Source organism: Candoia aspera, chromosome 1 (assembly GCF_035149785.1).
Source record: "Candoia aspera isolate rCanAsp1 chromosome 1, rCanAsp1.hap2, whole genome shotgun sequence".
In the NCBI taxonomy this organism is placed as follows: Eukaryota; Metazoa; Chordata; class Lepidosauria; order Squamata; family Boidae; genus Candoia; species Candoia aspera.
The window spans coordinates 170,473,382-170,489,966 of NC_086153.1; the positions used below are offsets into that span (position 1 = coordinate 170,473,382).

The window sequence follows — 16,585 nt, forward strand, 5'->3', positions numbered from 1 at the left end:
TGAGTAATAATTATATGACCTACGTAGATGTCTCTGAAGATCCCTTAACAGGAGCAATTTCCATGATAAATTTTAAATCTTTTTAAATATCTAAGCAGCACTTCTCTTTTTGTTCTCTGTCCAGTCACCTTTTCCTCTCACTTTATCTCCACCCAATTTTTACCCCTATCCTTTTCCCATGTCCACCCATTTTTTGCTGTTTCTGCTGGAAAGATGAAAAGGAATGTGTGTGTGTGTGTGTGTGTGTGTGTGAGAGAGAGAGAGAGAGAGAGGGAAGCTTTGTGTTTTTATGTGACAATGGATGGTGTGTAAAGATGGGGAAATCAATTTTATAAATGGAGTGCTTTATTTTACAGGCAATTAATTTTAATTGGTAGCTAGTAATTCACTTGATATATTTTTCTTCTCTGGTCTTGTCCTGGGGGGGGTGGATGGGGGGAATATGGCCTTTTGCAATCACATATATGAACACATTTTCTGAGGAGGGGGCATCTTCAGGATTGATTTCAGCTAAAGTTGGCAACCCTAGGTTGACAAGTTGGTGAAGCTGGGCATTCCAGAGGAATTGTGGGTCATCTTCCTTTCAATTAAATCTAGTAACAAGTTTAGCACAAAGTTTTTTAAGGGGCATTGTCAATAATTTTGTTTAGGTTTTGTTTCAAAATTGGGTTTCTCAAGATCAGCACACGTCACTCCTTTGCTCCGCGAGCTGCATTGGTTGCCAGTATGCTTCCGGGTCCAATTCAAGGTGTTGGTTATCACCTTTAAAGCCCTGCATGGCATGGGTCCAGGTTACCTAAGGGACCGTCTCCTCCCCAACACATCAGCCCGTCCCACCCAGTAGTGTAGAGAGGGCATGCTACGGACCCTGTCTGCAAGAGAATTCCATCCGGCAGGGTCCAGGAGGCGGGCCTTCTCTGCAATAGCACCTGCCCTTTGGAATATCCTTCCTCCGGAAGTGAGATTAGCTCCCTCCCTCCTGGACTTTAGCAAACAGCTAAAGACCTGGTTCTGTAATTATGCCTGGGGCGGGAGGGAGAGTAGCCATTTCTGGGGCTGGTTAGTTTCTTAGAAGGACCCAGTTCTGCCTGCAAATCATAAAGAACTTTTAACCATCAAGGTTTTTATTGTATTTATTGTATCTGTATCATAGGGTTTTATAGTTTTATATTTTTATCTATCTTTTATTGTAAACCGCCCAGAGTCCCTTTTGGGAGATGGGCGGTGATAAATTTGATTAATAAATAAATAAATAAATAAATAAATAAATAAATAAATAAATAAATAAATAAATAAATAAATAAATACATTCATTCATTCATTCATTCATTCATTCATTCATTCATTCATTCATTCATTTCAATTTATTTCAATTTATTACGGTCATAGACCAGTACAAGCAGAGTGCGCAGTGAATGTATATAAATCTATCTTAATAGATAATAGATAATAAATGAAATAAAATTCATAATACAAACATTTAAGTAGAAAATAAAAGAGTAATTTAACACAAATCTTATTCCCGTCATGTCTAGAAAGAGAAGTCAATAATCTACACCAGTATATTGCCTAATTTTGTCTCCAGTTTGCATAACCATTGCTGTCTCTTAAAACAATAGCTCTCTTTCAGTTTCAATTGTATCCCATAATACAGATGATGAATGTACATTGATACAATCTCTTAATGAAACAGCTGGATATTATTTTTAATCCTTTAAAAAATCTGTGACTTCTGGAGTAAACGATTATTTAGCAACCATACAGGTGAATCTGACAACTGATCCTGCAGGTCAGGGGGTTCTTAACCTTTTTGTACACAGATACAGTTATGAAGATATAGATTGTATTACCAAGGAAACCAATTATGCTAAAGTACAGTTATTAAAATAGTAAGAAATAACACATATGTAGTATATTTGTAGTAATATATATGCTTTTTTATTGAATGGAATGAAATCAATAACAAGACGTACTAAATTTCAGTTATAGGTCAGCAGGGAAAAGGTGTATTTTTTTTCTCATCCAAGTACACGGACCACCTGAAAAATATCCATGGAACCCCAAGGGAAAGCAAGCGGAGCCTGGCTTTTGGAATTTTCTCCAGGACCTTACTAATAGCTCTACTCTAGGACACATGTCCATGAAGGAATGGGGGAGGGGCTTAGAACAGAGCAGTCAATAACATTGGAAAGAAAAAAAAGGCAAATAAATCCACCATCAGATTTTAGTAGCTTTAATACCAATATTAACAATTTTGTTTATAGATCAAAAAGTTGATTCTAGAATAAAACTTATATCCATTACAGTTTATTTTCTCATTTGTCTCAAAATATCTATTAGTTCCACTTTATTATATTACTTTATTAAATGAAATACAAGTGAAAGTGAAATACATGAAAGCTATTACACTCTAACAAAAAAGTTTCACCTGTAATATATTCTACTTCAAAAGGTCATCTCATTATTAAAATTGCACTCCCTATTGTTTTAAAGGAATTTACTGTTGTTTTCTATAAATAAGATCATCACACCACTGTTATGGAGAAGAGAATGAGTAACAACAAAATGGTGTGAGTTATATAGATCTTACTCTCACAAGACTTACATCACTGAATCTAATATCCTACAGCACAGTACCTGCAGGTTTGCATGTATGTACAATATATAAATGTATTTATTCATCTATAAAATCACACAGTTGACATGCAACTCAGGGTAGCATATATAACGAGAAAATAAAAACAACAAATAAGGACTTCAGAGATATATATGCATTGCCAGGGGCAAATCAACAACCGAAGACAGTGTTTCCAGATGGGCTCACAAAGCCTCCTGACCCAGTGCCTGGGGGAAAAGCCAAGTCTTTTGAAAAGCAGGCTGGGTCATGGCCATCTGGATCTAGCTCTATACATCTCCTGGGTCTCACCAAGAGAAAACTGCTTAAGCAACAGGACTTGGATCATGTCAATCTATTTGGACAGGCAGAGATAATTGGACTGGTGGTCCTGCAAATAATCAGGCCCTGGCCATGAAGAGCTTTAAAAGTAATAACCAGCAACCTGAATCGCATCCAAGTCCCCCAACAATTAGTGCAGCTTGCTAAGTAGCAGCGTTACATGGATGTTACATGGATGTACCAAAATGCAACCATAACTACCCATACCACTGCATTCTGGACCAGCTGCAGCTTCCAAGTAGTTTTCAAGGGAAGCCCCAATGTGCAATGTACAATAAAGCACACTGCAGTAATTCAACAAGAGGTGACCAAGGTATTAGTGACAAAAGGACTGATTGATGGTATTGAAGGCTGCCAAAAAATAAAGATGGATGGATGGATGCACCAACCCCAGGATGGATGCACCAACCCCATCCTAATTGCACCATAAGTCATTCACAAATGCAATCCATGCTGTCTCATTACTGTGCCCAGGCCTGAAACCTGATTGTAAGGTATCTGAGATAATCTGTTTTATGCAGAACTCTACCACCTTCTCAACAACCTCCCCAAGAAATGGAAGGTTGGAAATAGGTTGAAATTGTCCAGTACCATTGGGATCAGTGATAGCTTTTTGTGGAGGGAGCAGACCATTGCCTCCTTAAGTATAAGTGGAATCACCCTTTCACTCAACAATGAATTCACCACTGCCTGATCCCAGCCATGTGTCACTTTCCTGGAGGTCTTGACCAACCAGGAGAAACATGGTTCTAATGAATGGGTAGCCAAACTGATAGCCATAGTTTCAAGCAGCACCAGCAGTCCCATCTGTTCCCTAGATCCCAAGTTCACAAATAAGTCTCACACTGAGTTATCTACAGCTTTTTTCTCCCTCACTATAGAAGGAGCTACCAAATGTTGATTTACTTTTCCCAGTGGTAGGAAGTGCAACTTTCTCCTGCAGAGCTGAGTCTTCAAACAATGTAACTACCTACACTACTCTCCTAATCCTCCTTTTGCCATCCTTTTCCTGCTAGCATCGATCTCTTTTGTATCTCCCAACTTCTAGGATCTACCTACCCTTCTTCCTCTTTGGAAGTTTCAGTAGCGCAAGCAGAGGGTACATCCTCCCATCCCCTCAATTCCAGCTGGCCATTTTTGCTACTAAGTGGGATTATGCTGGTGCTGCAATTCAGAGAATCTTCTGACTCAGCAACAGTTGTACTGGTTCCAGTTTTCAATTTTGCTTTGCAGAACCCTATGGATATACCGGGTTATCTTACCTTATGGTCCAGATTAACCATCCATCTTAGGATATGGAAGAATAGAACTAAATTTTAAGCAACTGGGGTGGCTTGACTTTTCAAAAGGGTATTTTATTGGCTTGACATTTTAAACTATTGATATTCTAAGTAACAGCAGACTCAAAACTTACATACAGAAAAAAAAATCCCCAGTATGAAAACATAGAAACAAAAATAAAAAGCAACATTCCAAGTTTCAAAAATGAATAGTAATTTGAAATACAAGATCCCCTATTTAATTAAGAACAATTTACCATTCAGTTTGAAAGCAATCTAGTGTCCTGTTCATTCCCATTCTGATTAGAAAATTGCAAAGAAAGTCATCTACAATTTCAGGTGTTTCAGACAAAGACTGTTTAGCAATCTGGCCCGGCCGTTGAGCCTAGAAAGAAAAGTTCAGGAGAAACTTTTAGAAACACCATCTACCTCATCATTTGTTTCAGGAAAGTATTTTTTAAATCACAGGCTTTCTTTACCTTGTAAATTACAGTGAGATATATAGGATATAGATAGTTCATTTCTTATGATCTAGCTTATTAGAGTAGCTTCACAAGGATAGCCATGAATTTAGTTCAATGAACTGTGATTAACATCTGTGCTGCAACAATCTGGAAGTTAACTTTGTCCATGGTTGGCCAAACATCAGGAATTAGGTTGGATACTATAAACTGAATCTTTTAAAATTTTTGTTCTCCATCCTTCTTCACCTTCTAGTGGTCTTTCCTTTGTCCCCCCCCTTTTTTTTTGTCCTGTCCCCTCCCCTCTGTGGCCCTCTCCAACAAGTCTGGAAACAACTAGATGGCAGCAAAGAATTAGATTAGATTAGGTGGTAGTTTTTTGCTACTATCACAATGTTTCTAGCCCTACTTTCTTTACTACCTTGTAAGGGAGAGAATAGACCTTTTGTAAGAGTGTGGAGGAAGAGTCTGTGTTGGTTTGATAAGTACACATCTAACATTACACTTCATTAATATGCAGTTAGCTTTTGTTATGGACTACCCTGAGAAATTCACACATTTGAGGAAAAGAAGGGGGGAAATATCAAATATCTACATGCTATATGACTTAGCCTTAATACAAGGCAATCTTACCCAGTCTAATAGTTCAATTCATACAAACTGCTTGTTTTCTCAAGTCAACTATGCAGAATCTTGCATATTAAATCATTTTTATTACATTATTTATTGTGAATTCATGCAAATTAACATAGCCTCCTCTTACGGTATATAAGATACTTACCATAATTTGGGCATCAATAGTCTGTTCCTGCATTGTGTGTAAAGCTTTTGCCAGATCTTCATCACCTTCCTGTAAGCTAAAATCCTCATCTGCTGGAATCTAAGTCGCAATTGTAAATATATATATATAATTAGTATGCTCACTGAGAAGAGGGAAATGTTTCCATGTTAAGCATGACAAATTCTTTTAATTTAGCAAGGAAAGGCAGAACTGAAATGGGGCTCATGTGGAGAAGGTATCATTCTGTGCATTTTGTTAGAACCCAGCTTTCAGTCTCTAATATGTCATCCAAGTAAGATATAAATATCAGATTTAGGAAAGATCCTGTCTGAAATCCCAGGAAGCAATTTCTAAACAGGGAAAACTGCATTTAAGTAAGTAGATTAATGATTGGACTAGGCACACAGATAGCCCAATTTGGAGTTGGTTCACAACTCTTAAAACAGCTTTCTTGTTCATTTCATCAATGCAGTTAATCAAACCATGCACTTATGTGGAAGAGGAGATGCCTGAGTTTGGCAACCTGTTTTTGTCACTGATAAAAACAATGAGTGGCCAAAAACTGCCAGAAAAAACTAGTGAATCTTCAGACCTCTAGAACAGATTTTAAAAACCATGCCACTCCTGGAGCTGGCATAGTCAATGAGAAAGAAGTTTGTTTTAAGTTTTAAAAAGAATGTAAATGGCAAAGAAGAGAAAGAAGTGATACCCCCAAACACCCAAAGCATATTTTCCTTCTTCTTCTCCCATAAGATAATTAAGCTTGTTTCAGAGCTTTTTAAATTTTTTACAAAAGAATTAAACCACTTTTGCTATTGGAAAGATATGAGTTCTTGAGTTATGTAGGGGGTTTTTGCAGCAAGACAACATTTAAATGATCCCAAAAAATGTAAACAAGTATTGCTACTAGTATTTGTCTGTTGCCTATAACACGTGAAGTCTATATGTTTTTATTTATTTAGTGAATTTTGCATTCTGCTCTTTGTGAACGCTCTTATTGATGTTGAGGTTTCAAGCTGCCTGTTAAATCCTATGTTGCTTTTGTTTTTGAGCATGTTCTTCCAGACAGAGTTCAGGCTGCATGCTTTTTTTTTTTTAATAAAAAGTCTTGGCCAAGTTTTCTGCAGATTGGATGGTAAGTAACAGTGAGCATGCACTACTATCCACCCATTTTTGTGGCCTAAGGATGAAAAATAAGGGAGCAAAAGTATGTTTTGAGTTCCTAATGCTCCCAATCAACTCCGCCATTGCAGGTCCCAAGCCCGGATGAGAAAGGAGGAGGGTTAGGCGATGAGCCAGCAACCCATCCCTGTAAAATCTAAACTGCTACAGAAACAGCAAGGAGAATCACAAATATTTCTGGTCAAATAGGTGGGAGTTCTGAGTTGTATGACTTGTATGACGACAACAGAGCAAACCAGCAATGGGGTCCGATGCCCGAAGTCCAAAACGATCTTCCCAGCCAAGAACATCAGAAGAATTGGAACATGTGTCATGAGTGCCGTTGAGCTGAAGGCATCAGCACAACGGCACACATGACAATACCTAGGAAGCAGAGGAAGGGATTTAAGATAAGCCAAGCACGCACAACAACAGACACAGACCCCGAGGAGAAGGGAATGACCCCGGCCGGATGACCCAGCCATCAGGACACAAAAGAGGAAGAAGGAAAGACAAAGACAGGGTGGATCACGAGGCTCACCTGAAGCTGTCAGCAAAGCGCAACGGAGATCGCCCAGCTGACAGCAATCACCGGCCGGAGAAAGAAACCGATTATGGGCGAAGACCGGGGCACCAGCAGGGGCCCTGCAACCCTTCACCTACCGGCACGGAAGCATGCAGGACGAAGGGGGGATGACGCAACCCAAAGGGGGGGGCGCTGACCGGCGCGGGGTATTTAAACCCCGCACCGGCGCGCTCCCTTCACTCTCAGCTTTTTTCTCGTTTAGCACTACACTGTAATAAACCTGAACCTGCTCTTCACTGAGTCAGTGTCTGTGTTTCACTCAGCGGTAGGCAGCGCATGACAACATGGAATGTACAAACATTGCATCAGACTGGACGACTTGCCCAACTCTTACGGGTTTTCAATGATTATATGTTAGATATTCTGCGCATCAGTGAGGTCAGGTGGATAGTGCCCGAATCAACAGCAATGGTAAGATCATCTTACATACAGGCCACAAAGAACATGAGCATGGGGTTGGCTTCAATCTAAGTGAATGGGCAACAAGGGCGCTTATTGGGTGGAAACCAATCAGTGATTGAATAATTACAGCTCATTTTGCCCATGGACATGCAAAAGCAACTATTATACAAGCTTATGCACCAACGGATAATGTGGATGATGTGGTAAAAGACGAATTCTATGAGCAACTCCAGGACACCTTTGATAGTAATCCAAATTACGACCTGAAGATCCTTATTGGAGACTTTAATGCTCAAACAGGCGGTGACCAATGTGGACTAGAGAATGTGATTGGAGTTCATGCGTCCTCAGCTTGCCTTAGTAACAATGGTGAACGACTGGTGTCTTTCTGCGAACACAATGGACTGTGCATTGGTAATACATACTTTTGACATCAATGTATCCACAACGCGACCTGGCGGTCACCAGATGGGCACACCTTTAACGAGATCGATTTTATCTGTATCAGTTGAAAATGGCATGATGCGAGGCTTACAGAGAGGCAGACTTTGGATCAGACCATTACTTAGGGCAGAAATTAAGTTAAAGCTTCAAAATCTAAGGAAGTCCATACTAGAAAGACCATTTGCAAAAGAGAAACTGAAGAATCCTACAGCTGCCAACTCCTTTGCTCAGGAACTGTGCAATTGTTTTGGCCTCCAGGAAATGGCTGGTGTGGAAGGTCTCTGGAACAGTCTTAGAGACACCATCACAGAATGCTCCCAAAACATCATAGGGAGACGTCATGGCTGACAGAAGGAACAGTGGATTCAAGATAGATCATGGAAGCTGGTTGATGAAAGGAAAATTATAAAACAAAAAAGGGATCAAGCCAAAGATGTGGATGAAGTGGATGAATTCACTAAAATTAGATTTACCCTTTGACATGACTTTCTTAAGTCACCCAATTTGGTCTATTAATATTTTGATAATTGGCATATTAATAATAGCTTTCTGTTGGGCAAATCTGAAAAATTCTTGTTTATCCCAACTTTGGAGGTCTTTAATTTGCAGACACTGAAACCAAGGAGGGTCCTTGACTTCCAGTATGAACGCCAAATTGCTGCCAGAAAATGGCACTTTGTAAAAAGAAATAATTCTGTCCTTTGATCCTGGGCTCTGGAATCTGAAGTCTGATGCATCTAATCAAAATTCTCATGCTTAATTACTATGCTAACAGGGATATCCCAGGGCTCATGCTCCTAATTTTATTCCAGAATTAAATTTTTCCATTAATGGGATGGTCTATCTTCCTTGTCCATCCATGTTAAATTGCTCCAGTTTTGGAGCTGAATCATTCTAATTTAGATAGTGACACTAAAATAATCATTTTAATAATGTGGCTTGGTAATAGGATTTAAGGTGGGGAATTGACAAGCCACCCATTGGTTTCCAGAAAAAAAGCTTTTTCTAATTACTGTAGATCAGGAAATAAATTCTGATTTCATAATACTGATTGTATACACAGAGAGAGAGCTAGAGAAGAGATATTTATTATTAAGTTATCAAGTTCTGATAGCAAGATCAGAGGATGGATCAGGGCGATCAGAACGCCATATGCATACAGTGCTATTTTAGGTTTTTACCTCTTCATACTGATAGTCATCTTCAGAACTTTCAGTTACTGTAATCTCTGCATATTTAGTTAAGTCTAGAACATGAAATTGTGTTGGTTACAATATGATTTAATGTCATACCTGATACACATACACAGTGCTATTTGATGTCTATTTATTCATTTTGCATAAATATTTGACTACTAACAGTAAAATTAACCTAACCCTAACTTATGAACATAATTTAATCAATTCTAATGTTGCCTTTTCAAGAATTCAAATTTAAATTTTCTCCAGAAATGCTGAATTAGATTCTGTTTTCATCTCCACTATGCTACAAACTCTCATGGTTTACCTGTTATTATTCAACAACCACTTGCTCCTGCAATTGTTTTTCATGATTTTTAAAAACTATACTTTTTAAATGTATGAAATATTTCCATTGCTTATTGTAGTATTAATTCACTAGAAGGTTTTCTTCATAATTTCAACAAATACAATGTTTCGTATCAACGGAGACAGAAATAATTCAGTGATGCAAAGCCTTGTTAAATGGGGCTTCCGACATAGCAGCGTTCTACTCTGAACAAAGTTTTAAGAACTTGCACAATCTACCCTGGTCACCAAAATGTAAAATCTTTTCTCTGCTGCATTCTCTACGTTTGTAAAATCTTAACTGTAGTCCGTGTAGCTGCAGAAGTAAAAATTAAGATGTATTTGCTGTTCATGGCAGTATGATTTGGCCTGAAAGCAGCATTTCCTAAGATTAATACTATATTGCTATATATTCCTATCTCCCACTGTTCCTTTCTCTGAGCAATAGACCCTTCATATATTTCTTTTTATTTCCAAATAATTTTCAGAATGCTGGAAACAGAGTAAATGAAAAAAAAATGAACAGGCTCACTTCAGAAAATGTTGGTACCTGAACTGAAAAGTTAACTGGCAACCACTATGGCCACATTTTTTTTTAATCCATTCAATCGTGTCTGATTCTTGGAGACAGCCTAGACAAATCCCTGCAGTTTTCTTGGCAAGGTTTTTCAGAAGTGGTTTGCCCTTGCCTCCTTCCTAGGGCTGAGAGAAAGTGACTGGCCCAAAATCACCCAGCCGGCTTTCATGCCTAATAAATTCATAGCTGCACAAAATATGAGTCACTGCTTTTGGCTGGGCATGTAAATGAACTCTTAAGCTCATTTCCCAAATTCATGACATCTTTAAATGTTTAGGAACAAAGAACTTATGGTCCTATCCCCAACTTGTTTGTCCTTGGCATTTCAAGATCAACAGAAATGAAGACTAACAAAAGATAGCTTCAAACTGCTTTGTAAGGGAGGGAGAAACAGTGAAAACCATGTCAAGTGGAAATGCCCAAGGACAGAAAGAGAGCCCAGGGTAGGAGCCTGAGAAACTTGCTGTTGGGTATCTGAAAACTTCCTCAGAAACTGAGAGGGATAAGGAGGACTGCCTCTCCCTGAGGGTATCTGCCCATCCTACTAGGTTAGATAGGCTGGGCACAGTCCATGTCCCCTCCCTTAAACGTTGCCACCTGATGGGACCTCAGAGGTGTGTCTTCTTGGTGGCTGCCTGAGCCCTTTGCAGTAGCCTCCCACCTGAGATCCAAGGGACCTCTACTCTTTTAGCCTTCCAGAAGGCCGTAAAGCATTGCGCTAGGATGGGGGTTTTGCTGAGAGGCTGTTTGGTCTGGCACCTGGGGGAAAGGGTACTTTTATTTTTATATTTGTTTTTACGTATTGTGAGCTGCCTAGAATCATTATATGAGATAGGCAAGCATATAAGTCCTGTAAATAAGTAAATAAAATAAATGAAAAGCAGCAGAATCTAGTTAAATCATAGTCAGGGCCACAACTAGAGGGGGAAAGCAGGGCATGTGCCACGCTGCAGGGCACCAAAATGAGTGCTGGGGGGGTGCCAAAATGTGCACGGAATCCATGTTTGCCCCTGGTGACACAGACCCTAGTTGCAGGCCTGATCATAGTTATCTAATCAGATGAGTTAATAAGCCTGTCTATATTTCTGTTTAGGCATTTTAATGGTTAATTATTGTTCACTATTTTGTAAACCATAACATCCATGCAATTCATTTTGTAAGTTGTTATTACACGCATTACCCTGAATAGCAATGTCCTGAGTGATAAAATGGAAGGGAAAGGGGATTACTTTATTCTGATTGAGCTGGGCAGAAACATACACTGAGGGCTGTATTGGTCAGGTCAGAAGAGATTAGGAGTACTTTTGAAAGTTGACTTCTTGGCCAAACGCCTCTCCATCACTTAGAACCCAGGTTGTCTGTCAGTCTAACCTCTAGTCTAGTGGTGCTATGGTGCTGTTAGTTAAGGCCATTCTATTTTAACATTTATCATCCATGACTCATTTGTGAAAGAGGAAGGGAGCTTGCTATGCATTTTTGAGTCCTGAGGGGAAGACCAGATTCAGACCTACCTGAATATTCATTTTTAGTATCAGAAAAGAACAGAGGGCAAGAGGGGGAGAATGACTGTGGTCCAAAAGGCCTTCCACTCAAATGCATAAGTTCAGGGTATGCTTTTTTTTTATAGTAAATTTTATTAGGTTTCAAGAGAAGAATAAAAACTACAAAAAAAAAAATACAAAGAAAGAAAAAAAACTTAAAAAGTGAGGAAACACAAGAGAAAAAATTTTCAGATTTATAAAAAGATGTGGCTTCCAACTTTTAACAGCAAAGATATACAAAAATTTCCATAATCGATCTCTTACTCTATATTAAACACCACATTATTTCTATAAGTCTTTCCACTTTAACACATAATAAAAATCACAAAGTACAGTTACTCCTCCCCCTTATATTAAAATAAAGAAAAAAAAAGTTCACATAAATCTTCTAAACATCTTTCTCCCCTCCAAAAGATAAAACATATTTAATTATTCCCTTCCTACCACTATTCTATACATTTCTGTCTACTATAATAAGAATCAAATTAAAAGCACATAAGTTGTCTGCTATTATACTTAACAGTACAACAATTGTAATAATCCCAATCTTAATAAACCCAAAAACAAAGCCAATTCAAAACAGTAAGTCCTTATCTTTAAAAAGGAATAACATCAATCAAATCCTTAAAGCAAACCAGATAAACATTCTTTAACCCCAATACAACAGTTTTAATAATTTTAATAAACCCAAAAAACAAAGCCAATTCAAAACAGTAAATCCAAATCTTTAAATGCAAATAGTGTCAATCAAATCCTTAAAGCAAACCAGATGAACTTTCTTCAACCCTTATCCCACTTCAAAATAAACCAGATCAGTTACACATCCCCACAATGTGCACAGAGTTTTCCTCTTGCAAGAATCAAACAGCCCAACTGCCCCCCTCAAAGATTCCAGGTTCTCTTCATGGCATTCCACCAGGAGATCGACTTTACTTATGGCTTGCAGATCACTCTCTCCCTTAGATTTCTACAACTCCATTATCCAATCTTCATCCAGCATCTTGATAAAAATCCCAATCTCAGTCTTAAAAAAAACTTTCTATTGCTTTTAAATTCCTCAATTTCATCGACCACATCCCCAACCTGATGGCACATTTTAGATCTCATATTTTCCACAGTGTCCTGGGTATCTTGCATAAAAGTTTGAAAGAAGTCAGAAATCTATTTAAAATCCTGGTGAAAGTCAGAAAGAATCTGTTTGAAATCCTCCATGTCTCAGCAGTAGATTATGGCACCCCCTAGCATTTTAACCAGCAAAAGTCAAAGATATGGAAGAGTTTTAAGTGTGTTTACATAAAGTGAGAGTGAGATAAAAGATAGTTCTCAAGAGAAAGTGAAAACAGAAAGCTGAAGGTTCAAATCAGCCAATTCAACATGTAGGAACATGCTAGTTATCTTCAGATTTAATACAAAAATAATAATAGGAAGATAATTGTTTACTCTCAATCTTTAGAATTTCCTTTGGAAGGAAAACGAAATCCAAAACTTAAAAGATTAAAAAAAAAAAAAAAGGAATCACAAAAATAATGTTAAGCACCAAAAGAACCAGCTTCTCCTCGCTGCAGAAAGCCTCTCTTGGGGTATATATACTTAAAAAAAAATACACAATGGTGATTTAGAAATGGGGTGGCCGATCTTAGTGCCCTTTAAGGCTACAGCACGCCTTAGAAAGTGATGAAGTCCCCGCCTCCCAGCTGGCTCTTACCAGTTGAATGCAAAACGCTGTTTGCGATCTTCTGGCTGCAAGCAGCCATCCAGAGGACAGATGGGATGATTCGAGTTATTTTCCTTGATCCGGAGAACATTTCTGGGCTTCAGGAAAACCTGCCTGAGCCTGAAAAAAGTTACCATGTTGTCAGCTCTGCCCGTTGAACCAGTGGGCACAGCCATTCAGTCTGCCATTCCCACCGGAGGAGGGTATGCCTTTGAGAATTCAGCTGATTTACCATCTACCTATTTGCCAAGCAGCCTCTCTATAAACTGCTAAAGGTTATTCTGAATGTGATTGGAGAGTCTAGGAAAAATATTCCTTAGAGATTTCGACATCAGGGCTGCATTATCAATGTGAACCTGGAATTCCACAGCAATCATGACTTCATGTAGCTATTTCCACATATCACTGGCACAACATAGAAGATATATGCTTGGTTTGATCCTGTAATATAAGGAGGATATGATGAAACTGGAAGGGTTCATCACCACCTCACTGTGATGATCAGAAGACTGGTAAACTCTGGATTAATAATTACCTTACCTGAAGGGATGAAAGGTCCATTAATTTAGCCCACCCACCCATTTTCTCAGTCTTAAAAGAATCAGAAGGTCTGCTGAATGCTCTGGGAGATTTTCAAAGAAATAGGCTTTGCAATTTGAAAAACCAATTTGAAACTAGATGGCTAGTGCCCTAAAGTGCTCCTCCCATGCAAGGACTGAATTAGATCATAGCCATCTTTATTTTTATCTATATTTATTAGTTATTTGTAATTGTTTTTATATAGTGTATTTTATATATGATAATTGCATTATATATTTACTGCTTTTCTGGTTATTTTGTTGTAAATAATCATAAAATTTATTTATCTGGTGAGAGGAGATGGGAGGTGACAAATCTGATAAAGAAATAAATTTGAGTAACAAACTAGTGCAGAAAAAGTGAAACACACATTCATATTGTGTTATGAATTACAGAAATGCCTGAAGCTTCAGTGGAACTCTTTTACTCCTTCCATTACTTTACCAAAGCAGTAAGAGGAAAAAAAGCAGGCAAGGTGACATTTAAATTTCAAATGAATATACACATATTTAGTGGCTTACTTCCGAATAGTCTGTCTGTCTGTTTCAGTGTCTATCTATCTATCTGGCATATTTGCAATTCTATGCATATTTCCTAAGAAGCAATCAAATGCAATGAGCCTTTCTCCTTGGTAAACCTGCATAGTACTGGGTTGCACATTACTGTAAAATGCCTTTAATAGTTGTCACTGAAACTACTGCCCCCTCTCAGCTTTTATATGAAAAAGCAGTCTTGAAAACTTGAGGGAAAATGGAGTTTTCTTTTCTTTTCTTTTTTTAATTGGAAATAGTGCAATTTGTCTATTCACTTTCAACAGAGTCTACAATGGATATAGATTTACAGGTTTGGTTGAACTTGGTAAGTTTTACGGAAATTCTCCTGGCTTGTCGGATGTTATACAACTCTATAACTATAAAAAATTAACATGGATCTTCATCCCAGAAAAAAGAAACTCATTTGTCATAGAAAGACAACTAAAAAACTAAACTAAAACTAAAGGAAATGAAGAAAACTAATTATAACTATTCACACCAAATAGAAATACCAGAGGGACAGCAGAAACTCAGCTATTTTAATATGGGCATCAGTTATAGATTTACACAAATTGTTAATTCACCAATAAATGCAAAGTTTTCATGAAAAGTAATTTAAATAATAGGACTATTACTTAAACTATTGCAAGCTGAAATATTATAGTTACCTTTTAAAATCTGTTCATTTAATGCAAGCAAGATCATATTTTCTTTCTTTTCGTTTCTGTAACCTTTAATATGTAAGATATTTGGAAATTACCCTTCTTTTACCACTTTATAGAGAGGTAAATTGTTTAAAGATACAGACACAACCTAATGATGTTTCTTCTCGGAATAAATCTCGCTGCGCTCAGTGGGACGCACACGCACTCTCAATAAACTTGCATACAACTGCAATCACAGTCAGAGATCACATCCCAAGTCTTGTTAGATTTTCAGGGCAAACGAGCGAGATTTGGGGACGGCTCTCTTCTCCTCCAAGCCTATTGAGACCCCCCTCCCCCCGCTCCCTTCCTTTCTCCTATACAGTACGATTTGCTGCTTTCCACCCCCGGCCCTTCCAGGGTGGGCGAAGGAAAAAGCCAAGGATACGCTGCAGGCAGAAGGTGCCTTCCATGGTGGTCACGGTCGTCGCTTCCTCCATGTTGGCCCCGAACTCCCCTCCCGCAGCTCCGCCCCGGCGCGTCCTTGCGTTGCCCGGGTAACCGCCCAGCCACCCTCTGCTAGGACTCGCGCGGTCAGCCTAGCAAGGAAAGCGCGAACTTCCGTTAACGAAATGATTGACGGGGTGCTGAGGTTGGCGCCGCTCTATCCCCTCCATCTCGGTGGTCAGTGCCCTGGAGGAGACTTTTCATTAGGGTGTCATTTTACAGGCGGAACGCGAGTGGTGGGTTTGAGAGTGTCACTTCTCCACCTGCTAGAAAATATCAGGGAGGTGTTCTTGGCCCGTTTTTGATTGCTTCTCTGATTGAATTCCCCTATCAAAAAAAAACAAAGAGTTTTTAATGCTCACCCAAACGCATCACATCAAAGTCTTTCCCCGAATCCACTAATTTTTGGCATGTAGGGAATGTTTAGCGGCTTGTTCAGCTACCTTCATTTTCCCTCGAACTGAAGGGTTGCGACCCGGATACTGTTTCATTATAAGCCGTACATCCAAATGAAAAATCATTAATTCTAAAATTAGAAAAGCTTGCTTCTAAAATTCATAAAACGAATTGCCTAGATGTTTGAATGCAATCGTTGCTGTCATTTCGTTGTTCTCATATTGTTGCAATCCATTCATTTAGATGTAAGCTGTTTTTTTCTTTTTTGTGCTAGCTCTGTAAGCGATGATTTAGTTAACAGGCTGTGAAAGAGTTAAAAAAAAACCCTTCCCTGAAGAAAATAACCAAATCCACTTCCATAAGACTGCCAAGAACACTGCATGAGTGCAGGGCAATTCAAAGTATTGTTAGTAACCTTTAAACTGTTTAAAGGTTACTAAAATAAACACATTTGTTCATTACATAAAATAATCTGGAAAGCTGTATTGCCTGTTTTG

The 16,585-nt window shown here is 38.5% G+C and overlaps 1 protein-coding gene across 1 annotated transcript in view; it reads right to left on the reverse strand.

The window, feature by feature from the left end:
- Positions 1 to 16,231, reverse strand: part of SPAG16 (sperm associated antigen 16) — a 298,090-nt gene extending 281,859 nt beyond the window's left edge. Inside the window, exons 1-5 of the mRNA XM_063317912.1 lie at positions 16,136 to 16,231; positions 15,634 to 16,019; positions 9,253 to 9,299; positions 5,479 to 5,577; positions 4,494 to 4,621 (exon numbers count right to left, since the gene is read on the reverse strand). Coding sequence (XP_063173982.1) covers positions 4,494 to 4,621; positions 5,479 to 5,577; positions 9,253 to 9,299; positions 15,634 to 15,685 — 326 coding nt within the window. The 5' untranslated portion in view covers positions 15,686 to 16,019; positions 16,136 to 16,231. The remainder of the gene's footprint in view (positions 1 to 4,493; positions 4,622 to 5,478; positions 5,578 to 9,252; positions 9,300 to 15,633; positions 16,020 to 16,135) is intronic.
- Positions 16,232 to 16,585: the final 354 nt, after the last annotated feature.